A 27,635-nucleotide genomic window follows, 5' to 3' on the forward strand; every position below is an offset into this window, starting at 1 on the left:
GGGCGGGGCTCCGGCAGGTCACGTGCCCCGCACCTCCCCGGCGCGCGCCCGCCCGCCCGCTCGCCCCCGGCTCCTCCTCCTCCTCTTCTCGCCATTGCAGTTCGACTCAGCAGCCCGGCGCACACCGCGTGGCTTTTGGGGGGAGACCCCGGCGGGCTGTGGCAGGAGGGCGGCGGCGGCGGCGGCGGCTGCGGTCGGGGAAAGGACGCCGACAAGGTAAGCGTCAATGTGGCGGCGGCCGGCCCGCTCCCGCCTGTGCCCCTCCCCCCCGCCAGCCTTCCTTCTCAGCGCGGTCCCGGCCTAGGGGTCGTGGTGACAAGGCTGGAGATGCCTCGCGCCCCCGCCTCCGCCCGGTCCCCTCGCCCCGGCGCCCGGCTCATTCCTCCCTCGCCGGCCTCGCTCCCGCGCTCGGCCGTTACTCTCCCTCATTGTGCCGAGGAAACAAAATGGCGGCGGCGGCGGCGAGGGCCCGGTGCGCGCGCATCCGCTCCCCCCATCGCGGCCCCTCGGCCGGCGGCGTCGGCGGCGGCGGCGCCTCGTGTGGGGGGTGCGCGCGCACCGGGCCCCCGGCGGCCGCCTCCCGCGGGCCGGGCTTTGTCTGTTGCGGCGCCTCAGCGTACGCGCGCACGTGCTTGGAGCGCACACCCCCTCGGGCCCGGAGCATCCTGGCAGCGGCGACCACCCTTCTTATCCCCTCTCCTCTTTGTCCCTGTCCCGCTCCGGGTTCCAGGAGGGTCCCACGTTTCCGAGGCGGGAAACGTCGCCTCCTTTGTCCTCGTAGGGCGCGGAGAGGCGGACCCCCTCCCTGGAACCCCTCTCCCTCCGCGGATTGCAAAGGAATCCTTTGTGGGTTTGTAGGATTCCCAAATCTCTGGTTAGCCAGGCCTTCCATAGATCAGGATCCAAATTTGGGAGATAAGCTTCCTTTTCTTCAGTTCAGGTGTTTTCATGGATGTTGACTATTTTCCAAATTGCTTAGGATTGGCATCGTTCTCCAAAACGGTGATCTAGTGCGATATTGGGGTGTATTGCTGTAATTTTGGCGATACTGCTGTGATTTGCAAGATTGGAACCCAAACGTGGGTGCTCAAAATCTCTTTCTACCTTTATTTTTTCAGGTAGTCGAGTGGTTGAGGTTCTTGAGGTTATGCATGAGGTTATGCCCTGGTTAATCCTCTGTATGGATGAATTACTTGGGGTGTAAAGTGATCTGTCTGTATATTCTCCCCCAGTTCAGTATCCAAAGTTAAGGAGAGTAAGCCATCTCTTCTATGTGTTTCTAAAATTGCTTGTAAGTTGCTGCCTAGGGTACATCGTGGATCAGCATGGAAGCATCAACTTCAGTGATAAGCCTCTCTTTTATGGAATCAGGTATTTTAGTGATTCTGAATCTGTCTAGTTGTTAAAGATTCTGCCTTCTTTAAAATGAGTGGTGTGATGGCATATTTGGGATCCACGGGAAAACGTGAGGTGCCATCCGAAGTTAGGATTCAAATTTAGGACTTTAAGTTCTCATTCCCTCAGGTATTTGAGGTTGGGAATCTCTATGGATTGCTTACAGTGCTGCCACTATGCTTTGTGTGTGATGCTTTGTGTGTGGTCTCATGGGATGTAGCTACAGCAGCCGCTCAGACTGAATGAAGTGTGGGAACCAGAGCCACATTCACAGCTGGAAAGGGGGGTGGGAAGGCCCCATTACACTGGCAGGTGCTAGTGTCCCTGTCCAGTAGTGCTGGAATCTTTGCCCCTGAGCTGTCTCTGGTCCCTGGGATTTGTGAATGGAATCTGTGCAGGCCCTAGTGTTGTCTAGAGTGTTCAGTTCAGATTGGAGGCTGGCAGTTACTGCCAGGCTTGGCCTTCCTAGCATTGGGCACTGATTTATCAGCATCTCCCTGTATTCTTGGAAGTTGGACAAGCCTGGGAATCACCCTCTTTCTGGAGCTGAGAGGTGCAGCTTTTCTTTGTTTTTCCTGATTGAATTTGTGTAGCTTATATAGGCAAAAATTCTTTTAGCTCCTTCTGGTATTTTTAGAGTTTTGGAGGCTCATGTTCTGCAAGTGGAGAATCTAAGGCTGTTTCTTATATTTTGTAAATTTTTCTTGTCAAATACTACGCTGAGGAGTAGCTGCTAATATTTTCATCTCGCAGATATGGTGCTCATTTTCATGCTCCTTGTTAAGTCCTCCAGGTAGAGAGAGGTGGAGCCAGTGATGGGGAAAGAGCCTTCAACAAGTTGGTCTTTTTCCTTTGGGTAAACAGTAGGCAGCATCTTGTCTGTAGGCTTTAGCAAGATGTGTTGGTTTAGAAATGTTCTTACTTCTGAAAAAAGCTTTAGAAGATTTCTTTGGGCAGGGGCAGCTCTCCCTTACCTCTTTCATCCACTTTCCCAGTTCCTTCTGACCATCTTTTGTGGCCCCAGAGGAGTGATTACTCTCCCCAAGAAATTTGGGTTTATAGACCTGTCATGCTGCTACATTTTGTTAGCAAGTTAATGCACCTTTTGCAGTTTTGAAAGCAGCTGTGCTCATCACAGTACCACCAACAATGTCCTGCAGCTTTGAATGATGTGTAAATGTCACCGTCTAGTATTAAAATGTGTGGACCACAAAGTTGTAATCTTTTATTTGAATCTTTCATTGATTGAACCTTTGCAGGAAATAAGATTTTCTAAATTCTATGTATCGGATAAAGTCCTGGGAGGAAAAGGTTTGATTTCTGTTTCCAACAGAAGGGTTTGGAATTAGAGGCCGATAATGTTTGAGTGGAGTCTCTGCACAGTTAGTGGAGGGTTTGGACCATGAGGGGATGAGGTGCACATCAGTTTCCTGCGGCAGCATTTGGCAGTTTTGTATGAAACAGGTAGGTTACCGCTAGGGAGGCACGTGTTTGTTAGGGAGCCTCATCAGTGTACTGATTTTTAAAAATTATTCATGATGTTTATGACCTGCTAAAAACCAGTGAGGTTTTTTCCAAGACAACACTTTACAGGTAATCTCATTACAAATAGCAATTGGAAATTCGGACATGTTTAACATCTGCTCTTTTCAGATGTCTTCTGAAGGTAATGTCCAGTAGAAATTTATTTTTTTCTTCTCATCAAATATTCATATAATGAAGAAATTGGAAATGTAGCTGCTAGTTTGAAAACAAAATGTGTGTATAATCTAAGGACCACTTTTCATGGACGGTATATCATCACCAAGGATCATTTAGTCATAGATTTGAATGTGTATCTTTTTATTGGCGTGTGTAAATTTGCTTAAGGTTTTTTTTATAATCTTAGGTGTTTGGTGAGAAGTGGTTCTATTGGCAATTTGAAGTCCATGATTGTTTTTCTTGAACATGCCAAACAGCTCTTCTTATTTTCATTGGAATTGTGGTTCAAACTCAAGGGTAAGGTCTTATTTGGGGATTAATCAATCTTCTAGGCCACTCGCTTTTCTGCTATTTGCCTTTGAACTACTTTCTCTTATCTGAGAGTGTGTGTTTTTAAAGAATGAAATGTTGCAAGTTAGGTTTGCTTCTTGGTATAGATATAGATTTTTTGCAGGTTAGTAATCCTTACTGTGTATTTATATTAGTCCATTTTCTGATGCTTATAACAGGATACCCGAAACTGGGTAATTTATAAAGAAACAAAATTCTATTTCTTCCAGTTTTGGACGGTGAGAAGTCTAAGGTCCAGGGGTCACATCTGGTGAGGGCCTTCTTCTTGGTGTGGACTCTAAAGAGTCCCAGGGCAGTGCAGAACATCACATGGCCAGAGCTGAGAAAGAATGCATATCTACGTGTGCTCTTTCTCTCCTTATAAAGCCCTCAGCCCTGATAACCCTTTAAACCATTAACCCATAATCCATGAAGAGTTCACTCAAGAGGACATAGTCCTCACAGTCCAATCACCTCTAAAGGCCCCACTTTTCAAATACCATATTGGGGATTAAATTCCAACATGAGCTTTGGGGGGATAAGCATTCAAACCATCGCAGTATTCCTAATTCAGGAAAAGTCCAAATGTCAACAACATGGAAATAAGCAGCCCAAGCCCCATGGCTCATAGCTGCATTTAATAAGTTTTTGTCATGGGGGTGACCTGTACAGGATCCTTACAGGAGGGGATAGTGGCTGGCTAGTGAACATGGAGGTCTGTGGCTGTCTGGTTAGAGCTCACCCAAGACCACAGCTTCGCAAAGCGAATATGTGAACTGCCAGCTCCTAGGAGAGATGAATTGAATCATTTTTGGTAAAGTTACTTGAGTTTGTTTTTTCAGATCCAAGGCTTCAACTCTGGAAAACAGTTTGGTAGTTTCTTATAAAACTAAACTGGCAACCAGCAATTGCTCTTGGGCATTTATCCCAAAGAGATGAAAATTTATGTTCACACAAAAACCTATATGCAAATGTTCATAGCAAGTTTATTTGTTAGAGCCAAGAACTGGAAACAACCCAGATGTCCGTCAGCTGGTGAGTGGTTAAGCCAACTGTGGTACATCCATCCCACAGAATACTACTTAGCATTAAAAAAAAGAATGAGAGAGTGTGTGTGTGTGTGTGTGTGTGTGTGTGTGTGTGTGTGTGTGTGTGTGTGTGTGTGTGTGTGTGTGTGTGTGTGTGTGTGTGTGTGTGTGTGTGTGTGTGTGTTTTGGTGGCTGGTTGGTATGGGGAACTGAACTTTTGACCTTGGTGTGACAAGACTGTGCTCTGAGCTAACCAATCAGCCCAGAACTAGCTATTGATGCACAGGCAACTTGGGTGAAACCTGAGGCAGTTGTGCTGAGTGAAACAAGCCAATCCTGAAAGATTACATGCCCCACAATTCCATTTCTGTGATGTTCTTGAAATGACAAAATGATAGAAATGGTGAATGGATTAGTGGTTGCCAGGGGTTAGGGATGGGGGGGGTTGGAAGGTGGGTATGACTGTAGGAGGGCAGCAGGAGGGACCCTTGTGTGATGGCAGTGTTCTGTGCTTTGATGAATCAACGTTAGTGTTGTGGTTATGGTATTGTGCTATAGTTTTGCAAGATGTTACCATTGGGGGAAACTGGTTAAAGAGGATACTGGATCTCTCTTGTATCCTACAGCTGACTGTGAAGCTGCAGTTATTTCAAAGTAAAATGTTTCACTTTAAAAAGGTACCCTTTACTACTAAAATAATTCACATTTGCCTGTTAATATTTAACATCCTTTGAGAGATGGCCTTTTTCCCCCTCCTTAACTAGAAAAAAACACTTTTGGGAAAAGTAAACACACTAAATTGTCAACTAAGTTTAAAAAAATCCAAGGCTTCACCACAGGAAAGCATTGGGATGTTGCCTCTGCCCCCAGCCAGGTGTGGGAAGGTTTCCTAAGCGTGCTTCCCTCGCTCCCTTGCTGCCTGAAAAGTGTGCTGGACCATGTCTTATCACAGGCAGATTTTGGAGCCTTTCTATTGATTCAACCAAGAGCATTTAAATTAATCCTCTTAATACATTGCATTTGTGGTATTATAGTTCATAAAGCATTTTCCCACGTTGTCACCCTTAGTTCTTACTATCTGCAACTCTGAGGCAGGTGGCATTTTCAGCCTCATTTTTGACCCAGCTCCAGTAAGGTGATTTGTCGGAGGTCCTACAGCTGCCAGATCAGAGCACCCAGGTTCAAACCCAGTGCTTCTGTGTCTAGGACCCATGGGCGCTCCACAATAGCAGTGGGCCTAGAGTCCTGGGTCTCCAGAAACCTTCTGGGGAACAACCTGTATCTGCCAATTTTTTATTTTGTCAAGGAAAATATCTTTTCAATTAGTTATCATATACCGGCTCCATCTTTTTATTTTAAAAAAGATGTTTTGGGCTGGCTGGTTAGCTCAGTTGCTTAGAGCATGATGTTATAACACCAAGGTCAAGGGTTTGGATCCCCATTCTGGCCAGCTGCCAATAAATAACAAATAAAAAAAGGATGTTTTAACACAAAAAAAATATAGAAAGAAAATAAACTTAGAGTAAATGATAGTTCTTTAGGTTGAAAATATTTGTTAAAACCTTTATTCCTAACTTTTTTTTTTTTCTTGGTGGCTGGCTGGTACAGGGAACTGAGCCATTGATCTTGATGTTGTTATAAAGCCACACACTAACCAACTAAGCTGACCGGCCAACCTATTCCTAACTTTGACATCTCCCTCTGGACCAGAACAAACATTTTTGCAGACAGAACCAGGAACCATTGCAGGAGACTTGATCAACTTTTTTTTTTTTTTTTTTTTAAAGATGACCGGTAAGGGGATCTTTTAACTCTTGACTTGGTGTTGTCGGCACCATGCTCACCCAGTGAGCTAACCGACTATCCCTATATGGGATCCGAACCCGTGGCCTTGGTGTTATCAGCACCACACTCTCCCGAGTGAGCCATGGGCTGGCCCCCATTGCACGAGACTTTAGATTTGTGTTGGATTTTTAAATTTTTCAGAGTGGCATTGATAACCAGATTATAGATTGTTGTTGTCTGACTGGGTTGCCTTGTTAAAATTATTTTCAATATGTCCTTGATGATGCGAATCTGTAAAAGTTTGAGTCATTAAGAGAGTAGCACATATATATTGTTTCACTTCCCAGCCCATGATAGGTTAGCTCCAGATATCAGGAACCCAGGAGCTGGGTTGAGTCCCTGTGAATTTCAAAGCCTAATGCTGTCTCTGTAAGATAAGCATTCACTTTGGGACCATTCCCCAGAGTCCAGGGAAGGCTGTAAGATTTTGTGAAATACCCTGGAGGACAGATGGAGCCATACCTTGTTAGGGTGTTGCCTCTACGCCTGTTCAGTCATCCTACAAACACTGGTTGATCCATGCATGCTAACTTAGGGCGTTTCTTTTCCGGCAGCAAATGCCATGAACTTCATGTGGTAATTAGCAAGAGGGCAGAAAGATGGCCGTCACCACAGGCAGCATGTTTTGTGGTTCAAACTTCTGTACCTCTGGATGCTGTGGGTGGGCTGGTTTCAGGAACAAAAGAAAGAAACCTGATCCCTGCACATTAGAGCATCCCAAACCACATGGAGGTCATGTTTAAAATCCTGATACTTCACTTACCACTCATTCCTGCCTTAGGTTTCCTTTCAGAGAGGCTGGGTTTTGCTGGTACTCAGATTTGAATCATAAACGTGGTCGGAGGAGCAGCCTTGTTCAGTACTTTATGGCTTTTGTTTAAACTCAGATTGGTGGGGGCAGTGGAGGGTTGCCTGTAGGTGGGTGCTGTGGGTTTCTTGCTAGCAGTGTTCCACACTGCTCACCCTGAAGACTCCTGGATCAGTTAATGAGATGGACTCCCTGGTACTCAAGACCAGGGCAGCTGGTTTCTGAGAAGCTGGCGCTGATGATGGATCTGTGTTCACAGAGACAAGCAAGGCTGGTCTTGTTGCCCTGCAAGAGTGATAACTCTGGTAAATCTGTTTCAGTACAGTTCTTACTGGCTTTGTCCACCTGAACCAGGAGGCATCACCATGACCTGGCCTAAGGAAGGAGAGCCCAGGGATGAATGGGCTGCACACAGGCCAGGTGTGGTGGTCAGAGCCAGCTGGAGCCCAGCAAGGCCCTTCAGGGGTCCCTTCATGGGCCTGCCCCTCTGAACAGAAGAAGTGAGGCAGCCTGTTGGAGCAGAAGCACAACCACGCTTCTCATTTTAAATGGTGATGATGCAGATGGAAATCTACCCGCAGGACATCCGTGGGAAGACAGGTGTATTGGGGGCATGTATGTGCCCCTGAGGTGTTTTGGATGGGAAGATATTTTGACCCTCAGACAGTCTTGTCCCCAAGTGGTCGAAGGGTGATTTTCTACTTCTAACTCCCTCTATCTGTCAGATGGAGTTTTTATTAGAGATTCCCTGCATCAAGTGGGGGTGAACTTCAGTCCTTCCTTTATCTTTTTTTTTTTTTTTTTTAAAGATGATCAGTAAGGGGATCCTTAACCCTTGACTTGGTGTTGTCAGCACCACGCTCACCCAGTGAGCGAACCGGCCATCCCTATATGGGATCCAAACCCGGGGCCTTGGTGTTATCAGCACCACACTCTCCTGAGTGAGCCACAGGCCGGCCCAGTCCTTCCTTTAATAATGTTCATAACAGAGTTCCAAGGTGGGATATAGGCATCTCCAATGTGGCAAATAAGGCTTTTGGGTTTTTTAAGTGTCTATGGACTTGTGGATTTGTATAAATTTAATGTGTTGAATCAGTTTTAGTTATATATTATATATATTTTATATATATTTTATATATACATATATATGTATATGTATGTGTATATGTAGTTTTTTTTGGTGGCTGGCTAGTTTGGGTTCTGAACCCTTGACCTTGGTGTTACAACACCACTTTCTAACCAACTGAGTTAATGGGCCAGCCCTAGTTGTTGTATTTTTGTGTGAAATTTTTTTTTATGAAAATTCTCAAACGTGTACAGAAAATGTGACGTAATTTTACAGTGAATGCCTGCTGTGAAACAGCCTAGGTTGTGCCGTTGACGTTTGACTATACTTGTGTTTTGCGCATTGGTTCATCCATTTATTTTAAAATTTTTAAAAATTTATTATTATTGTTTTTGGCTCTGGCCTGTACAGGGATCCAAACTCTTGACCTTGGTGTTATCAGCACCACGCTGTAACTGAGTGAGTTAACCATCCAGTCTGGGTTCATCCATCTATTGTTCTGTTCATCCTTCAGTCACTTTACTTATTAAGTATCAGAAAGTTCGTCTTCTACGTGTTATTAGAGTTCAGTACTTATTGTTTTTCCCTTTTGAAGTAATGCGTAGATCTCGAGTATGCTATTCAGTGTGTTTTGACCATGGCATACAGCCAACTCCTATCAAGAGATAGACTGTGACCATCACCCCAGGAAGCTCCCTTGGGCCCTTTTCCAACTGATTGATCCCTGCTACCATCCCCCAGAGGCAACCAACCACTTCTGAGTATTTTCCCATCATTGATTAGCCTGTTCTGCAGTTTCACACAGGTGGAAGCATTATTCTTTTTGGTTTTCAGTTATCCAAAATGTAGCCCATCAGAGCCCTCACAAGTCAGCTCCCATGTCCTCTGTACAGGCCTGCATCAGTCCCCAGTGCTTTTTGCTTCTGGTGCTGCATTAGGACCTGCAGTTACCTGATGTATTTCTTGTTTCAGGCAACAAATCCACCACTTCTCCAAGGAGCACCTTTTAATAGGTTTTAGACAATATCAGTCCTCCAAAACTCGTAATTAAAAGGTCTTAGCCACCTGGAGCCTTGGCTTAAAGTCTCTACATTCGATATACGTGTAGTGGAGGCAGAATTTGACATGGAGAGGTGGTAAGAGTGTGTGATGAAGCATTGGCTCACGGCCCCGTATTGGACTTGGAGGGAAGGAAGAGCTTTTCTCCCTTAGTGTGCTCTAGATGGCCAGGTCTGTGAGAACAGGGGACTTTCTGCCTTGTCCATTGCTGTCCCAGCATTTAGCTCAGTGCCTGACACAGAAGAGATACATGCTAAATACTTGTTGAGTAAATAAATGTGGTTTTAAGCATTAGCCTTCCTGATCAGATTGATGAGATTCCAGCATAGATATGGCTGGGACCAGTGGTTTTGTGGCACAGGTCTTGGGATGGTGGTAAGCTGCAGCTGACCCTAATCAGTTAGCCCAGAGGTATTTTCTGTGCCAGTCAGAACACAGGCTGAGATTGTTTTTCTGAGCTTTTGTTTGTTTGTTTGTTTATCTATTTATTTTAAGATGACTGGTAAGGGGATCTTAACCCTTGACATGGTGTTGTCAGCACCACGCTCACCCAGCGAACTAACCGGCCATCCCTATATGGGATCTGAACCCGTGGCCCTTGGTGTTAGCAGCACCACACTCTCCCGAGTGAGCCACGAGTCGGCCCTTTTTTTTTTTTTTTTTTTTTTTTTTTTTTTTTTTTTTTGTCTTTTTTTGTCTTTTTTTGTGACCAGCACTCAGCCAGTGAGTGCACCGGCCATTCCTATATAGGATCCGAACCCGCGGCGGGAGCATCACCACGTGCGCCACGGGCTCGGCCCTCTTTTTTTTTTCTAAGATGACCAGTAAGGGGATCTTAACCCTTGACTTGGTTTTGTCAGCACCACTCTCTCCCAGGTGAGGTAACCGGCCATCTCTATATAGGGATCCAAACCTGTGGCCTTGGTGTTACCAGCACCACACTCTCTCTCAGGTGAGCCACTGTTGACTTAATTTTTAGATTGTACTTTTGTAAAAGTGCTCAAGTTTACTATGCATTTTTAAAAAGTAAATTTTGTGGAACTTTTCATACATGCCCAAATGAATGAATCCCAGTATATCCATCACCCAGCTTCAACAGCTATGGATGTTTTGCAATCTTTTTTCATCTTCCAGTTGCCTCTCACTGGAGTATTTTAGAGCAAATACTAGGCATGTGATTTCAGCTATAAGTTTATCTTAAGTATATATGGAACTGATAAAGATGTTCTTTTCGGGGCCGGCCTGTGGCTCACTCGGGAGAGTGTGGTGCTGATAACACCAAGGCCCCGGGTTCGGATCCCATACAGGGATGGCTGGTTCGCTCACTGGCTGAGCGTGGTGCTGAAAACACCAAGTCAAGGGTTAAGATCCCCTTACCAGTCATCTTTTTAAAAAAAAAAAAAAAAAAAGATGTTCTTTTCGAATAGAAGCACAATGTCATTCACACCTAACTGAATGAGCGATAATTCCTTAACCCGGGATGCACTTTGGTGTGCAGATCCCTCTGCTAGCTGGGGGCTGTTGATCTTGTTGGGAGTAGAAGTTGGTGCCATTTGGGAGGGTCTGTGAGGTTTGTGCTACATGCTTTCCATAGGTTAACTTGTTAATTTTCACAGTCCCTGCAAAGGGTAGAGGACTGCTTGCATGTTGCTGATACAAGAAGGAAGCCCCATGGAAACTGTTCAAGGCTGCATGGCTAGTGGCTGGGCAGGCAGGGTCTCAGGCCCAGGCACAGGGACTGGTCTCCACTCTTCCCATCCCGTGCTCCCTCATACGCCCTCGCTCCCCTAACCATGAAGGCTTTGACCCTACCAGATCCTGAATCTGTAGAGGTGTCACCTGCTATTCGACCCTTAGAGTTTAAAGTTTAGCTTTGGAGTCTTTAAAATCAGAGTTAGAATTGCTGAAGCATTGTGGGAAATTCTTGTGTTGGCCAGTCAAGTCAAAGGTTATCCTTGAGGCTTGTGCTTTTTCAGGTTTCAGCTTGCTGTGCTGGCTTGGAACTAGTTTGAACTGAAGGGTCTCAATATTGTAAGGCTGGGCTCCTCTGTTACGAGTAATGCTGATGGGGTTTTTGTCATTACTAATTCGGAAGATCTCAGTATGGATCAGACTGTTTACACAGAGCAGGGACTGAGTAGGCTGTAGTCAGCATGTTATTTGGAGACCGAGTGAGCAGTTACAGCTCCATCTGTCCAGAAGACTTCTGTCGCGTGCTTCGGTTGTGTCAGCCTCTCTGAAGTTGAACCCAGAGTAGCAGCCACTTGTTTGATGTGGTTGTCATATCTATCTGACGTTTCATTACTTTTTAAAAGTTTTAATTAAAAGTTTTTTTGTTTTTTGGCAGCTGGCTGGTATGGTGATCCTAACCTTTGACCTTGGTGCTATCAGCACCATGTTCTAACCTAGTGAGCTAACTGGCTGTCTCTACCTGACGTTTTGGATGTTCACTTTTCAGAATGTTCTGGCCTTTCCATGTTACAGAGCCTTCCTGGCCCTTTCTCATGCCTGCCTTGCGTCTCTTTGTTACCTTCCAGGACCAGAGCTCCTTCTCTCTTTCCCTTCTCCAAACACTGACATCTTGATGGACATTTCTACCTGTAGTGTTTTTTGGAGGCTTGTTAATATTTTTATTAAAGTTCTGTATTTGTAAAAATTGGCATACTTTATATGAAGAAATGGTGGGAGAAGAGAGAAAAAGTGAAAACCATCTGAGTGTGGGCCTGAAGTCAGACGTGGCTTTTAGAAACCAGCTGTTTTCATTTCAAGGGAAATTTGTAATTAGTTGTTCAGTGCCTTGGCTTAGCGGTGGTTATTTGGAAATAAAGATGTGTCCTGCTGTGTTAACAGGCACCTCCGTGAGGCAGCTCCTGTGTCGTTCTGACTGCTGAGTGTCTGGCTACTAAAATTAATCCACCTATGAAATACTTGAAACTAAAAGGATTTTCTGATCTTATAGATAGTTGAAGTATTGATAACACCAAGGAAATCTGTCACAATTTGAAAAGATAAGCAAAAGTTTGATTTCCAGAAACTACAGAAAAAGAAGTAAAAATGGTAAGAAAGTTTTGTCTTTTAATCACTGGTACTATTTCTTCATGTACAAAGATGTTTGTAGCATTTCCCCAAAATACTTGACTCTTTTATCATTGTTCGTTAGCCTTTCTGTGTTATAAAGTAGTATGTACTGTAACACACAGGGGGTATAGAAATGTACCAAGCGAGTGCCCTGTTCCTCCTGCTGCCCCAGGAGAGCGGCTGCTCAGCTGCGTGTCCTGCTTCTCAGGCCTTCAGTTGTGTCCATACAGCCGTGTTTTTCCATGAATGATAGAGCATAATTCTCAGTTGGGCTGCTTAAAAGACCAGCAGTGGGTTGCTGGGTCTCTTTGCATCCCATGTAACTTACCTTTCACATTTCTAGCGTCCAATGCGAATTTTTGTGAATGATGACCGCCACGTGATGGCAAAGCATTCTTCGGTTTATCCCACACAAGAGGAGCTGGAGGCAGTGCAGAACATGGTGTCACATACCGAGCGGGCGCTCAAAGCCGTGTCCGACTGGATAGACGAGCAGGAGAAAGGCAGCAGCGAGCATGCCGAGTCCGATAACATGGATATGCCCCCAGAGGATGAGGGCAAAGAAGGGGCCGGGTGAGTTTGAGGGCTGGTGCTTTGTCTTTTTTTCTGGGGAGACTGGCCAGTGTAGGGATCATGATCTCTGAGACACTCCAGTCTCTTTGTGGGCCTCCAGCTTGTGTCCAGACTGACTCCCTTGCTGAACCTTGCTTTGGTCTCTCCCCTAGAGAACAGAAGACGGAGCACATGACCAGAACCCTGCGGGGTGTGATGCGAGTTGGTCTCGTGGCAAAGGGCCTTCTGCTCAAAGGGGACTTGGATCTGGAGCTAGTGCTGCTATGTAAGGAGAAGCCCACGACCGCCCTCCTGGACAAGGTGGCTGACAACCTGGCCATCCAGCTCACTGTGAGTGTGACCACCACCAGTGGGTCACGGGCAGGGTGTGCTTGTCGAGGTGAGCAGAGGAAGAGAGGACCAACTTGTGCCAGACAGCAGGAAGCATGCTCCAAACTCCCCTTTGAACCTACTGTGCTTACACCTCCTCAGTAGGTGAAAGGCATGACACCCCAGAGCCACTGAGGTTCTATGGGAAAGCAGCCACCTGACTGCAGGGGTGCCCAAATGCTATGCCAGCCAGTAAGGACCCAGTGCCTAGTTCATGCCAGGCTGCAAAAGACCGAGGTCCCTGGGTGTGAACTTCATACCCAGACTCCATTGGATGGATGAATGGATAGATCATACAACCATTAACTCTCTCTGATCCAAACCTGGATGTAAACAATTTTTTAAAAATCCATTTGTCTGTTTTATTATAAAAGTATTACATACATAATGGCCTCTGACATTTACTGAGCATTTACCATGCCAGGCCCTAGGCCAGACGTGCTCTTTATCTTTATTATTTCATCCTCATCTAAGTATTATGGAAGCTGTGACTGAGATGCATAGCAGCTGAGGAATTGGCCCAGCAGGGTTCCCAGCTGGGGAGTTGGGAAGCGTGAGAACCTCTGCCCTGTGCTGCTTCGTCAGGACGCGGTCACCCTGGACTTAGCTACAGGATAAGCAAAAGGGGAAAGTAAAAGTGGCCTTTAAATCTCATTTTTAAAAATTTAAAAAAAAAATTTTTTTTTAATCTCATTCCTTAGAATGAAAAACATGATTCATTTTCATATGTACGTAAATATGGATTATATAGCATGTGACTGACAGTGTGGGATTCAGGACAGGGATCAGAATTGAAATAGGGAGCTAATGTAGTACGTTTGGTACTTCTGAGGAGTTAAGTGAAGCCCTAGGGGCTGGCTGGTGGCTCACTTGGGAGACTGGTGCCGATAACACCAAGGTCAAGGGGTTTGCATCTCCATACCGGCTAGTCGCCAAAAAAATAAATAAATAAAATGAAGCCCTAAACTTTTTTCCCAGTGGTAATTTTAAAATTAATTTTATCCTTGTGTATAAAAAGTATATTCAGTGAAGCAAATTAGTGCAAATGTTTCTACAGGGAAAACAACTTTTGTAAAGAGTCATTCCTTAAAGATAAAAATAATGGGTATTTTTATCATTTTAGATTAGTGGTTCTTAACAGGGGTAACTTGAACCCCCAGGGGACATTTGGCAGTGCCTGGAGACAACCATGGGTGGGGGTGGAGGCCAGAGATGCTGCTGAACACCCTGTAATGTCCAAAGCACGCCCTTCAACCAAGAATTATCTGGCAGTAAGGTTAGTTGTGCTGAGGTTGAGAAGTCCCAGTTTACGTTTTTATTTTTCGGTGCACGTGTCCTCCCTGCCATGTGTTATTTCCTTTGACAATAATTTTAAAAGCTTGAATTTCATGATGTCATATAAACTAATATAAAGAAGAATGCACAAGTGAGATTGTGTGCTGCTCCGTGTAGACGAACACCTGCAGCAAGGACGCACTTCTGTATGCATCGCAGGGTGCAGGCTGTTTTACTGCACATGGTTCCATCTGGTGGTTGGATGCCGACTGGGCAGTGGGCTCTGTGCTTCCCAGGCAGTGTCTGGTTGAAGCTTCCTGAAGCATTGTGGTATAGGTCATGTACATTTTATAAATTAGAAACCAATCTCAATGGAGTTGATTTATACAAAGTTAGCTACTAAATGATAAAAGGAAGGTTCACACCTTGATCTCCTCCTTCCCGATCCTAAACTCTTGCCCATTGCATTTTAAAGCTCCCCAGGGAAATTGCTTCTCGCTGTTACAGAGTTAGTCACCCCCTCTCTGGAGTACTCCGGAAATGGCCAGAGATCTGGCTAAGCTAGTGGGAGGTCCTGACAGCCTATGGGAAGGTACTTCCGGGCCATCACACCCCAAGAAGGTGGCCTCTGCTGCCAGGAATCAGCTGAGCCAGATGGAATTGTTGATTGCTTTTGAGGATAAAGTGTTTTGAAAGTTGCATTTTCTTTTTTAGGCTGTAACAGAAGACAAGTATGAAATACTTCAATCTGTCGATGATGCTGCAATAGTGATAAAAAACACAAAAGAGCCTCCATTGTCCTTGACCATCCACCTGACATCCCCCGTTGTCAGAGAAGAAATGGAGAAAGTATTAGCTGGAGGTAGGAAGGCCGACACAGGCCACCAGGACTTTCAAAACTTGGTGTTCCCTCACTATTCAAATGTGCTATTCAGTTTTAGACTGCTTTGATAAAAGACTTGTTGGTGTAGATTTGACCACCTTTACTTTGAGATCACATCTCCTGTTGGCTTTGAGTACTTGGGAGTGTGATGAAATGGTCGCACTAAAAGTGAGTAGCACTTTTCATAGGGGATCGCACCATTTTTGTTTATCATAATCCTTGAGTGTTCTCAAACATAAGCGTTAAACTTGTTTTTCTGTTGAGCCATTCTCTGGCCTTGGAAAAGTGTGTCCCTGGTAATCTTATGGTTTTTAAATTATTGAAGACAATCAGATGGTTTCTGCATGAACACCACATTGACATGCAAACAGCTTGTGTTGCAGCCAAACTGAGGGCTTCTTCCTTTGTCCTCTTTCATTGGTGCTTTTATCTGCTGAGTGACTGAAACGCAGAGAGCTGGTGCAGAGTTTTGGATAAAGTTTTAAACTGTTGTATGATTTTCAAGCCAAATCTTTGAACCTAAGATGCTGGTAGTGTCTTCACAATTTATGGTCCACACGGGGCCCCCCTCACAGGCCTCTTCTCAGGCCTTATCCAAATCCCTGACCTACAGATGGCAGAAAAGACACTTGGTTTTGCTGCAGCACCAGCTGGCTTAGCACCCTTGATGCTGTTTTGTTGATTACCTTTGGTTCTCATATCTGATTCCAACGACCAGAGCCCTTCTAGTTGTACAATTTAGGGACGCTGGACCTTTGACCAACAGGACTCTCTCTGTCAAGGGCTGGGGCTAGGGCAGTCCCACCTGGTGGGCGGAGGTGGTCCCCTTTGCTTCAGATGCCACAGGGGATGGCTGTTGTGGGAAGCAGAGAGGGAGTTCATTTCTACTCCCCCCTCTCTTTTTCTCCCCTTGTTGAAAATCCTAGCATAGTTGATTTACTGGGAGAACATGGGGAGGAATCAAGGGAACAGTCTATTAGAAGATAGGATCCGCCTATCTTTCCCCTCCCCCATGAGATTGTTCCTTTTAGAATAACTTCCCACTTTTGTTTTTGTTTTTTGGTTTTTTTTGGAAGGGGCCTCCAATTTTTCCGATCTCCTCTCAGGGCAGAGTTCCCCATTCTCTGGTCTCTCCCTCCCTCGTCAAGGGTGGAGATTCACCCAGCTTCTGGGAAACTCGGCTGCCCTTTAGGAAGCTGCCACGCCCCCTCTCCACCTGACAGAAACCCCTTGGTCAAACTGTGCCTTGTCTTCTTATTCCATCCATGAATAGAAACGCTATCAGTCAACGACCCCCCGGACGTTCTGGACAGGCAGAAATGCCTTGCTGCCTTGGCGTCCCTCCGCCACGCCAAGTGGTTCCAGGTTTGCATTTTGTTCTTCTATTTGTCTTTCGCTAGAGAGTTCCTAAGTGTTTAACGTGGCTAACTTTGACCATGAAGTTTCTTTAACATTGACGATAGCCATGGCGAATTTAGCGCCTGCCCACGTGCAGCCGCTAAAGGAGCGCACCTCAGCAAATTGGACACCCCCAGAGGAGGCTTGTGACCGAGTAGGTGGGCTGCTGCTGCTGCTTTGCATCAAGAGTAACTTTCTCAGCCACGTGGTGAAATCAATGCTGGCCACACATTGGTGGTTGTGCTTGTTTTCCGCTTACCCTTGGCAAAGTAGCACCGCAAGACTTGTGTTTTTCATGTTGGCCTTGTGTTCAGGGAGCCGCCATGATGTAAAGAGCCTATGCTCTCTCCCTCTAGGCCAGAGCCAATGGGCTGAAGTCATGTGTCATCGTCATCCGGGTCTTGAGGGACCTGTGCACCCGCGTGCCTACCTGGGGTCCCCTCCGAGGATGGGTAAGTCACCTTGTATCTATGTCCACCAGGGGGTGGTGTGTGCAGAGACTCTCTCCCATGTCCCAGGAATGCTTGATGGTCACCGGGCAGGAGTGGCCCCTTAAGGTGTGGTCAGTGTGCACACCTCAGAGCTGCGTATTGGGCTGTGGCTGAGTTCCATAGCCTGGGGCAGGGGGTAAGAGTGAGCTAAGGACTCTCACAGAGGCTGCGTAGCTCAGCCCAGGGAGGGGGCTGGCCAGGCGGTACGCTGTGACCCACTCTGCAAAGAAGCCTTTGTTGATCCTATTGGACAGGGTCAGCAAGCCAGGGCCTGTGGGCCGATTTGGGCCAGCTGCCTTTTTTTTTTTTTTTGGTGGCTGTGGCTGGCCTGTATGGGGATCCAAACCCTCTTGACCTTGGTGTTATCAACACCATACTCTAACCAACTGAGCTAATAGGCCAGCCCTAGCTGCCTTTTTCTTTATAGCCCACAGCTAAGAGAGGTTTTTGTGTTTTTAAGTAGATACGTTTTTTTTTTTTGGTGGCTGGCAGGTATGGGGATCTGAACCCTTGACCTTGGTGTTACAAGGTTATGCTCCAACCGACTGAACTAACTGGCCAGCCCAATAGTTAAATATTAAACATAAGCACCTATATTATATCCTTAACATTGCTTCTTGGCCCACATAGCCAGAAAGATTTCATGTCTAGCCCTTTAAGACAAAGTTCACTGATTTCTGCCCTGGGTGGCTTAGTCTCTAGGGTTTGGCTGTGACACAAGTAGATGCTGTGACCCCCATGCCTGCTCACATGGTGCCATCTCCTCAGCATCAGCCGGCCCCTCCTGCACACCATGGCTTATTGTCTCTCTTGCCTTTCAGCCTCTCGAGCTGCTGTGCGAGAAATCCATTGGCACGGCCAATAGACCCATGGGAGCCGGCGAGGCCTTGCGGAGAGTGCTGGAGTGCCTGGCGTCAGGCATCGTGATGCCAGGTTGGGCCTTGTGCTTTGCAGGTTGCAGGGAAAGGCCAGGGATGGCTCCCTGAGGTCTCTCCTTGCTGGTCCACTGAGCGGGTTAGGGCAGCAGCAGCAGCTCCTTGTCCCACCAGGCCAAAGCATGTGACTACCCTCTTGCACCATCATATCCAGCCCTGTGCCGGTCCGCAGCCGTGATTGACAGGGCGGATCCGGGGGCAGTGGTGACCCACTCCCACGTGACTTTCTTGCTCTGAGCCACATGTGGATTATTTCTGTTAAGGGCTGGACGCTGAGTGGGTCACCGAGCTCGGCGAGTTTTCCAGAGCTGGGTGTGGATGGGGCGCGGGGGGGTAACGCACCTGGATCCCTCAGCCAGCACAACTCTTCTAAGATGCTAAAAGATAATCCTCTGCATATCTTCCTTGTTTCCTGCCTTCAGATGGTTCTGGCATTTATGACCCTTGTGAAAAAGAAGCCACTGATGCTATTGGGCATCTAGACAGACAGCAACGGGAAGATATCACACAGAGTGCGCAGGTATAGTCATCGCCATTGCCAACGTGAGCCCTTACCCAGTCTGTAATCACTGGCTTCCAGTTCCATTACTGGGTATTCTCAGGGTAGCCCCTGGACTCATAGGCTCAGGTCGGGGACCAAAGGCGAAGGCATCGTGTCTGATACAGGGCGCCCCAATCTGGGCTTCTTCTTTCCCCTGGCGCCATGCGTGGTTGGTGTCTGCCCCCTCGGCCTGCTCGAGTGCTGTTTTCAGACACCGAGTGCAGTGGGGACACGTTTGCTGTGCGGACTGCTCCGGGGTTCCTTCCCCCACAGGCCCACCACGTGGCTCCGTGTGGCAACCAGTCCCCAGGTTGGGGTCTCCTGTATACCTCTCGAGGGGGGTGGTCACAGGCTGGCCTTCCCCCACAGCAAGGCTGGGCCCAAGCAGTCAGGCCCTCCCCTGGCTGCTGGGGGACCCCTTGCTGGTGTAAGGGAGCCCATTAGCAGCCCCTCAGCTCCCACCCCCTCAGAAGGCAGTAGTGAGCGCACACACCTGGCCAGGGCACAGGGCAGCTGAGTCAGGCTCCTCTTCCCCTTCTCTAGCACGCACTGCGACTCGCCGCGTTTGGCCAGCTCCATAAAGTTCTGGGTATGGATCCTCTGCCTTCCAAGATGCCGAAGAAACCAAAGAACGAAAATCCAGTGGACTACACCGGTAAGTGAGCACGCACTGGGTGCCGGGGGCCAGGGCACTCAGGAGAGTGGGCCTGCATCTCTCAGCCATGTCCCTCTCCTCTCTCCTCAGTTCAAATCCCCCCCAGCACCACCTACGCCATCACACCCATGAAACGCCCCATGGAGGAGGATGGGGAGGAGAAGTCTCCCAGCAAAAAGAAGAAGAAGATTCAAAAGAAAGGTAGAGCCTTTGTTGGCAGTAATTCTTTCTCTCTGTAGTGGTCAGCCATCTGCTTTGGCTTCGTTTTTCTTGGACAAGATATTCAAGTCCTTTTAGAAATTATTAAGTGTAATGGGGGTGCACAACACAAGTGACACAGATGTGCCTCAGCTGGTGGCCTCAGAAGGAGCACAGGCCAGGCCTTGATGTGCATGGCCATGTAACCCATGGCCTCCCACCACAGAGGCAGTCACCCAGGGTTTAGAACTGACTGCTTTTTCTTGCGGAGACCTACTGAAGTGCTCATTAAGAACCTTCTCGGTGTTCTCTCTAGAGGAGAAGGCAGAGCCTCCCCAAGCTATGAATGCGCTGATGAGGCTGAACCAGCTGAAGCCAGGGTTGCAGTACAAGCTGGTTTCCCAGACGGGCCCGGTCCATGCCCCCATCTTCACCATGTCCGTGGAGGTAGATGGCAATTCATTCGAGGCTTCTGGACCATCCAAGAAGACTGCCAAGCTGCACGTGGCCGTCAAGGTAAGCATGCCAGTGTCATTGTCTTCTGAGCAGTAAAACCTCTTGCTTCATCTTGGGTGCCTCCCGAGCCATCGTCACTCAGGGAATCCCTGCGTGTGGACAGCATGGGGCTTGGGGACGACATGTGAGAATGGGAAACATGGAAATGGTTGGATCTGTGAACATGGGTCATGTCACGGATGGCAAGAACATCTTCCTCACTGTGGTTCATAGGCCAAGGGTCCCCAAACCAAGCTGGGCATCAGGGCCTTCTGGGGAAGTAAGAAGAAACAAATCCTCCACCCTAGGAGCTGCTTATTCAGGGTCTGCCGTGGGCGGCTGTGTGGACAACCCACGTGCTGAGCCATCTTTCATGGGGCTGGGGGTCTTGCTGCCTCTGCAGGTGTTACAGGACATGGGCTTGCCAACGGGCGCTGAAGGCCGGGACTCAAGCAAGGGGGAGGACTCAGCCGAAGAGACCGAGGCGAAGCCAGCCGTGGTGGCCCCTCCCCCTGTGGTGGAAGCTGTCTCCACCCCCAGCGCAGCCTTCCCCTCAGATGCCACTGCCGAGGTGAGCACGACGTGATGGGCGTTAGGTGTGACCAATAGGGTCCTGCGTCCCACAAGCCAGGGCAGTTTCTGGCCTTTCTGTCTTCCACGAGAAGAGCAGCCCTTCCAGGCTGGGAGCCTGCACAGGCCACTGGGTGGGAGTGTTGGAGCCACTCACAGAGGGCTGGCTGCTGCTGACCTAGTCACCAGGGTCGTCCTTGGCTGAGAACATGCAGCTTGCTCCCCAGAGATAGGGTGCGGGCGGAGGTGGTCACAGTGCTGAGAGGCCCACACGCAGGGTAGCAGCAGGGTACTGCAGCAGACCCCCACCTGGCTGGAAAGCCTGTAGCTGAGTTCGTTGGTGTTCTTTTCTGTTTTCCCTGAGAACGTAAAACAGCAGGGGCCGATCCTGACAAAGCACGGCAAGAACCCAGTTATGGAGCTGAATGAGAAGAGGCGTGGGCTCAAGTACGAGCTCATCTCCGAGACGGGGGGCAGCCACGACAAGCGCTTCGTCATGGAGGTATGTGGCCGAGGACCCAGCCTTGCCCGAGCTTCTCAGGGAGGCCTCTGGCCCCTGGAAAGATGCACCGTGTCACCCTAGACACTCATCTGTCCTTTGCAGGTCGAGGTGGATGGACAGAAGTTTCAAGGTGCTGGATCGAACAAGAAGGTGGCAAAGGCATACGCTGCCCTTGCTGCACTGGAGAAGCTCTTCCCTGATGCCCCTCTCGCCCTTGAAGCCAACAAAAAGAAGAGGGCCCCAGTACCTGTCCGAGGTGGACCGAAATTTGCTGCTAAGGTGAGTGGTTGCCCTTGAAACTGCTGGCCTCGGCTTGTGCTCACCCATGGTCGGAGCAAGGGGTGACTGTGACTGCTCTGTGTTGTCTCCCATCCAGCCACACAACCCTGGCTTTGGCATGGGTGGCCCCATGCACAACGAGGTGCCGCCGCCCCCCAACCTTCGAGGGCGGGGGCGAGGAGGGAACATCCGTGGACGAGGACGAGGGAGAGGATTTGGTGGCGCCAACCATGGAGGCTACATGAATGCTGGTGAGGCTCCTCATACTGCTCTGTCCCCATGTGCTTAGCTTGCCTGCTCTGGGGACATCTTAACCCCATCGAGTGTGCGGGGCCTTCAGGTTGGGCCAAGGCACCTCTGGCCTCCACTAACCTCGTCTGTTCTCTTCCAGGTGCCGGGTATGGAAGCTATGGGTATGGTGGCAACTCGGCGACAGCAGGCTACAGTAAGTGTGTGTTTCTCACTGTCTCCCCTTGGGAGGAGGCGGCAGCTTAGCTCCTGGGCCTGAGGTGTAGAGCAAGGGGGGGCCAGGTGGCCCTGTGCAGCCTCCTTGAGGCTTTGGAGTGGCGTGTACCTTTTTGGAGTGACTAGGTCAGATGTCCCTCAAGTCCCCCTCCCCGACCCACAAGAGTGTAATTGATTCTTTAAGTGTTACCGCACAAACTCGTGTGACTTCAAAGTTCCTTAAAAGTCAGAATTTTAAATTTCTCTGCTTTAAGCCATGCGAAGCACCAATCTTGTGAATACGCTTTTCCTGACAGTGCACAGCTCTTGTCTTGAGAAGGAGCCTTCATTGGGGGGTTACAGGAGCAGAGAAATCTAAAACATGAATTTCAAATGTGGCGCTCTGTGCCATTTTTCAAAAGAATTCTAATTTCTTCTCTCTGCTCTGTCTCCCCCTTTTGTAGGTGACTTTTTCACAGACTGCTACGGCTATCATGATTTTGGGTCTTCCTAGAGCGTCTAAAAGTATTGCACACAAAATCAACTTTTTACTCCAATTTCCTCCAACTCCAAAACCCAAAGTGTCCGTGCTGTGTCCCTGTGCTTCACTGGGTTTCTCAACCGTGGCTTTTCACCGCAGCTTGTCTGAAACTCTTAGCCTGCAGAATTTAAGACAATGGCAGTTTTTATCGTGATTTGCCTTTGAACTTGGTCAGATTGAAGTTCACAATAAGTGGAAAACCATTTCTTTCAGAGAATGTGTTTTTGTGCAGAGTTGCACAGAATTCTAGAGCCAGCGTTGTTCAGCATCAAGGCAAAAGCCCACCTTTGCTTTTTATGGAAAGCATTACTTTATTTAAAGAGACAGATACTGACGCATTTTAATCTACCTTTGTCTTAATTTACAGCAGGTTTTGTATGAATTTTTAACCTTTTAACAGATTCCCAAATCTGGTCGATGCCTTTGACAGTAATGAACACTATTTCACCACATCTGAATCCAGAGCAACTGGCTTTTTTTTTCTTTTCTTTTCTTTTTTTATGAGCATGTAAAATGGTGGGAACATGTGGGAAATTGTATATTGTGCTAAGTTAACTTCTCCCGCCTTTTGTAAATGCTCTGGTGGGTTCTTGTTGGGGGACGCGATATTCTGTGGCTGCTTCGGCTAGAGAGTGAACTCTCAAAGGTGTCCAAACTGTGCTTCCATTATAAACAGTGCAAGAAACGGGCTTTAAAAGGCAGACCGTGAAATTCTGCAAGTCCTAATCACAGCTGCAAATGCATGGGATTCTGATTTTTCCCCCCCTTATAAACGGGGCTTTAAAAATAATCAAGTAGAAAGAACCTAGTAGGTTCCCTGATTCTTTGGTGAAGAGCTGGTCTTGGCTTCAGCAAGGCCTGTGCTGCTGGACATGAAGCTGTGGCAGGCTCCAAGAGGCCTGGAAGCTTCTCGCTGTGTACAAAAGCACACAGTCATTTTGGTTTTTTACTGAGACCCCCATTTCCTGGCAGAAGCCCTCCTTGGAAATGATAGTTTTGGCTCTGGTCAGCAGTTCTTTTTGCAGCCAAGCCCACCCGTGTTGACTTGCAAGATTTTGCGTGTGTTCAGGCAGAAACTACTCAGAACGGTTGCTACGTGATTTGTTCCCAGAGGTTTGAAACATTCAGTGAAACTTTTTAAAACTTTGATTGCATGATGTATTTTTTTTTTTCTTTTTTTAGAAAGTTATTGTTTGAGAATAATGTCTTTTTATACCAGGAAATAGTAATCCTGAATGACGTTGAAAACTTTCCCTTCCCTTTATTATTATTTTTTTTTAATCAATACATGTTAAAGTAACAAGCCCTCGGTTTGCGTCTTCATTCATTGCCGGCTTCAGGCGGGCGAGGTGCTGCGCTCAGTGCAGGATGCTGGGGCAGCTGGGGATGGGGCTGGAGGGGGATGGGGGGTGGTTCTGAAGGTCCCATCCTCCCGGTCTCCTCACTGAGCCTCTGCATGTTTGCTTTCTTGCATTGTGGGACATGTCCTTCCCTGTGGTGCTTTGGATTTGGGGGGTGGGGAGGAGCCTAGCCTGCCCAAACAAAAGAAACTGAAGTTTGCAGATCATTTCTATCCAAATTATTGTGCAAACAGCCCACGACACACTAGCCGGGGGGTCCACATCTCCTGTGGGTGGAAGGCACATCAGGACTCCCAAAGAAACCCACCCAGAAGGTGGGGGACCCTTGTTGCTCAAGCTGGGGAGGAAGGACAGGCTGTGTGGCAGCATCTCCTCTCCCTCAACCCACCCTGGCCCTAGCAAGGCAGATACCCTGGCTGTCTGTGGGCAAAGCTGGCTGTGGGCTGAGGCCCACCTACCCTGGGAGCCCTGCTGCGCCTGCCTGAGTACTGGGGATTGCTGGGCTGGGCTTGAGAGTCACCCCCACAGCAGGCCTCCAGCCTTCCCACAGCCACTGCTGAGCAGTGCTCCTGTAGCCGATCCCATCTCTGGTGGGGTAGTGTGTTGACAAACCTAGTGAGCAGAAACAGGCCTCACCATGACATTCTCGGCTTTGGGCCTGAGAATGTGGCGGCTGTGTTGCACGCTCTTGAGTCCCGCTGCTCAGTTCTGCCTGCACCTGGCAGCTGTGCTAAGAACGAGGACAGGACCTGGGGGCTACCTGGACATCCTGATCCCAGCCTTGGCCAGTCCCCCTCGCCGTGAGCCTGGGGGCTTGCTCCACTCCTTAAGTCACGTGTTTGCACAAGTAAATTCACAGACCAGTTGGTCTTCCCAGAATGGTGACAGTTTTTGTAGCCTTGCTAAAGAGCATCTCCTGGGCTGGGGTCCCCCAGGCCTATGCCTGCTGAGCCTGTTCCCAGTACAACAGGGGAAGGTGGGGGTGGGCTGCTGCTTCTCTGGGGCTTTGCTTTTCCCGTCACCGTTGGGGACATCTGGGTAGCTATCAACTAGTCATGTCATCCCTAACGTGGAGCCCATCTCATTGTAATGTTGACATTTGCTGCAAAGCTCCTGTTGTGCCGCTGCTTGGCAAAGATCCATTGTTGTCATCAGCCGATGGGTGAGTGGAGCTGAAGGCTGGGCCAGCCCGCGCCAGGCTGCTGTCATGAACGACCGGAGCCACAGCTCGTATCTCCTGCCTCTTCCACAATGCCTGGGCAGTGGCTCTCGGGTCGGCCTTCAGGGCCCACGGCTGCGCCCTGCCCTTCCCCTCCCCGCCCCTGTCCTCCCTGTCCAGCGCCTGACCCACTGCCTGACCCACTGCCTCCCTATTTAGGTCAGTTCTACAGCAACGGAGGGCATTCTGGGAATACCGGTGGTGGCGGCGGCGGGGGCGGTGGTGGCTCCTCCAGCTATGGCTCCTACTACCAAGGTGACAACTACAACTCACCAGTGCCCCCAAAACACGCTGGGAAGAAGCAACCCCACGGGGGCCAGCAGAAGTCCTCCTACGGCTCGGGCTACCAGTCCCACCAAGGCCAACAGCAGTCCTACAACCAGAGCCAGTACAGCAACTACGGCCCCCCACAGGGCAAGCAGAAAGGCTATAACCATGGACAAGGCAGCTACTCCTCCTACTCCAACTCCTACAGCTCCCCGGGCGGCGGGGGCGGCTCGGACTACAACTATGAGAGCAAATTCAGTGAGTTGCCTTCCAGGGCCACATCCTGGGCCTGGGCACAGCACAGCACTGCCTGGATCTCCAGCCCAGGGCCTAGTGGGTAGGACAGGTGGTGCTGGCTGTGGGTGGGTATTAGGGAGATCCGGCAGGCAGAGCCCCCTGTGGCCCGGGTCTCTGCCGCTCCCTTCCTGTCATGGTCTCCACAGGCAGGTGCAGCTGAGGCCCTGGCTGTGCAGGAGGCTGGAGGATACGAACTGCTCTCCTAGGACTGGCTCTGCAGACAGTGTTGTCTCTGGCCCGTGAAAGAGCCTGAATTATTCCCTACTCCAGCTCTCTCTCCACTTCAGGCACAGGCCCAACTGGCCGAGGCTGGGCTGTGCAGGCGTAGTCGGTAGGGGTACTGCGTGCCTGGGTTCAGCTATGCCGGGTGAGAGGCGAGGAGGCCACTGTTGGTCATAGCCGTAGCCTGGCCTGGCCGTGTGGATCCTGAGTTCTGCCGGACAGCTTGGGTGGGAGGAGCTGGGGAGAAAGGCGAGATAGCTGGGCTTCAGGAGACATGGTGAGCAGCCTGACCTGGGGCAAAGTGACCTTGCACAGCTCCAGCTGTCCCCTGGTACGTTGTTGTTGGGCTGGCATGTGCCTAATTTAAGCAGACAGGGAGATCTGCAAAGGCCTGGGTCTGGGCTTTGGGCCTGCCGTATTCAGGGGCACACCATAAGGACTTTGGATTGCCCCAGTAGCATGTGTCCCAAGGCCCTGTAACTATCCTGTCTTCTTTTCCTCAGACTATAATAGCGGAGGCCGCAGCGGCGGGAACAGCTACGGCTCAGGTGGCTCGTCCTACAACCCAGGGTCACATGGGGGCTACGGCGGAGGTTCTGGGGGCGGCTCGTCATACCAAGGCAAACAAGGTGGGCCTGCAGCAGGTGGCACAGGTGGGCCTCGCAGGTGATGTGAGGGGGACACAGCAGTGTGAGTGGGGCTGTAATGGCAGCTGCCCCCAGGCTTCTGTGTGGGGGCCCTGTGAGAACACAGGCTTGGGCCACCACCAGCTGTCCAGGCTTTTCTGGAGAAGCCAGAGTGCCAGTAATTGCCTTCCTCTGAAACACTGGTACTTGCGTGAAGAAATACTGTTGACACTGAGGGCCACACAGAGGGGTGATCTAAGCTGTGATCTGTGGTTTAGGATGGCAGGTCCAGGCAGCCTTTAGTTCTGTGGCTGAGCAAGTCACCACCACCCACCCCCCAGATGCCAGTGTCATAGTGGACAGGGTATGGGTGACAGTCCCGATGATGTGTGAGAGGCACTTAGCACAGGGCAGAGCAGGAGCCTGTGAGGCTGCCCACCTGCGTTCTCAGTTCTAGCCCCTCGTCTGGGGGTGCAGCTGAGGGGCTGACGTGCCAAGCCCCTCACCTCTGACCACCCCTCTCTCTCCTAGGAGGCTACTCATCACAGTCCAACTACAACTCCCCCGGGTCCGGCCAGAATTACAGCGGCCCTCCCAGCTCTTACCAGTCCTCACAGGGCGGCTATGGCCGAAACGCAGACCACAGCATGAACTACCAGTACAGATAAAGCCCCAGGGGTGAAGACTCGAACCTTCTGCACTTACTCCTCCCATTGGAAGATTCAGTTTCACGCACCAGTTAACATGTCAGCGGCCCGCCAGGCCCCGCCCCCACCCCGTCCACGTGGCCGTGTTGTGAGGTGCAGGAGTCACTCCGTGGCCTGTCCTGTGACCCATATTTAGCCGTGTTTGGGACTCTGTGTCTTCAGTGGTTTGTTAGTTGCCATTACCACTTTGTCAAGGTAGAGTTTTTGAGTTCTTACAGTTCAGTGTCCCTCTGTCCATTTACGATTGGTGTCAGAGTTAACTCAGTTTGTCTATAAATAGTGACGGGAGGGATACGTCATCTGTTCATGCTTTTGTGAAGTGAGTTAAACAAGCTTTCTGTATTTTAATGCTTTAGTGTTTCAGTTTTATAAGTGAAGATTTTATTTTAAAAACCAGTGGGAAAGAGTGGGGTTTTTTTGTATGTCTGGATCATTCAGGCAGTACATCTGAATTAAGCTGAATGTAGACAAATAAAG

At 49.0% G+C, this 27,635-nt stretch overlaps 1 protein-coding gene across 4 annotated transcripts; it reads left to right on the forward strand.

Annotated features, from left to right (window-relative positions):
- ILF3 (interleukin enhancer binding factor 3) lies at positions 1-27,349 on the forward strand. 4 transcript variants are annotated; one of them, XM_063108935.1, is made up of 20 exons: positions 2-216; positions 12,192-12,289; positions 12,654-12,883; positions 13,036-13,213; positions 15,242-15,389; positions 16,684-16,775; positions 17,165-17,260; positions 18,121-18,232; positions 18,657-18,754; positions 19,319-19,430; positions 19,521-19,631; positions 19,945-20,144; positions 20,527-20,694; positions 21,058-21,195; positions 21,298-21,474; positions 21,572-21,725; positions 21,866-21,919; positions 25,199-25,564; positions 26,329-26,454; positions 26,983-27,349. In XM_063108935.1, the coding sequence occupies exons 2-20, from the start codon at positions 12,287-12,289 to the stop codon at positions 27,117-27,119; spliced, it is 2,700 nt and encodes an 899-aa protein (XP_062965005.1). In that variant the 5' UTR covers positions 2-216; positions 12,192-12,286; the 3' UTR covers positions 27,120-27,349. The 4 variants fall into 4 exon arrangements, with proteins under 4 accessions (XP_062965007.1, XP_062965005.1, XP_062965008.1 ...); XM_063108936.1 differs by having other exon boundaries at positions 3-216; positions 21,070-21,195; XM_063108937.1 differs by lacking the exons at positions 25,199-25,564; positions 26,329-26,454; positions 26,983-27,349 and adding an exon at positions 22,383-23,725 and having other exon boundaries at positions 1-216.
- Positions 27,350-27,635: the final 286 nt, after the last annotated feature.

The sequence above is a fragment of the Cynocephalus volans genome, chromosome 10 (assembly GCF_027409185.1).
Source record: "Cynocephalus volans isolate mCynVol1 chromosome 10, mCynVol1.pri, whole genome shotgun sequence".
Lineage (NCBI taxonomy): Eukaryota > Metazoa > Chordata > Mammalia > Dermoptera > Cynocephalidae > Cynocephalus > Cynocephalus volans.

Coding starts and splice junctions, on each gene's coding strand:
- ILF3 (XM_063108935.1), top strand. Junction 12,884..13,035: donor GAGGGCAAAGAAGGGGCCGG/GTGAGTTTGAGG, acceptor TCTCTCCCCTAG/AGAACAGAAGACGGAGCACA. Junction 21,726..21,865: donor TGGAGGCTACATGAATGCTG/GTGAGGCTCCTC, acceptor GTTCTCTTCCAG/GTGCCGGGTATGGAAGCTAT.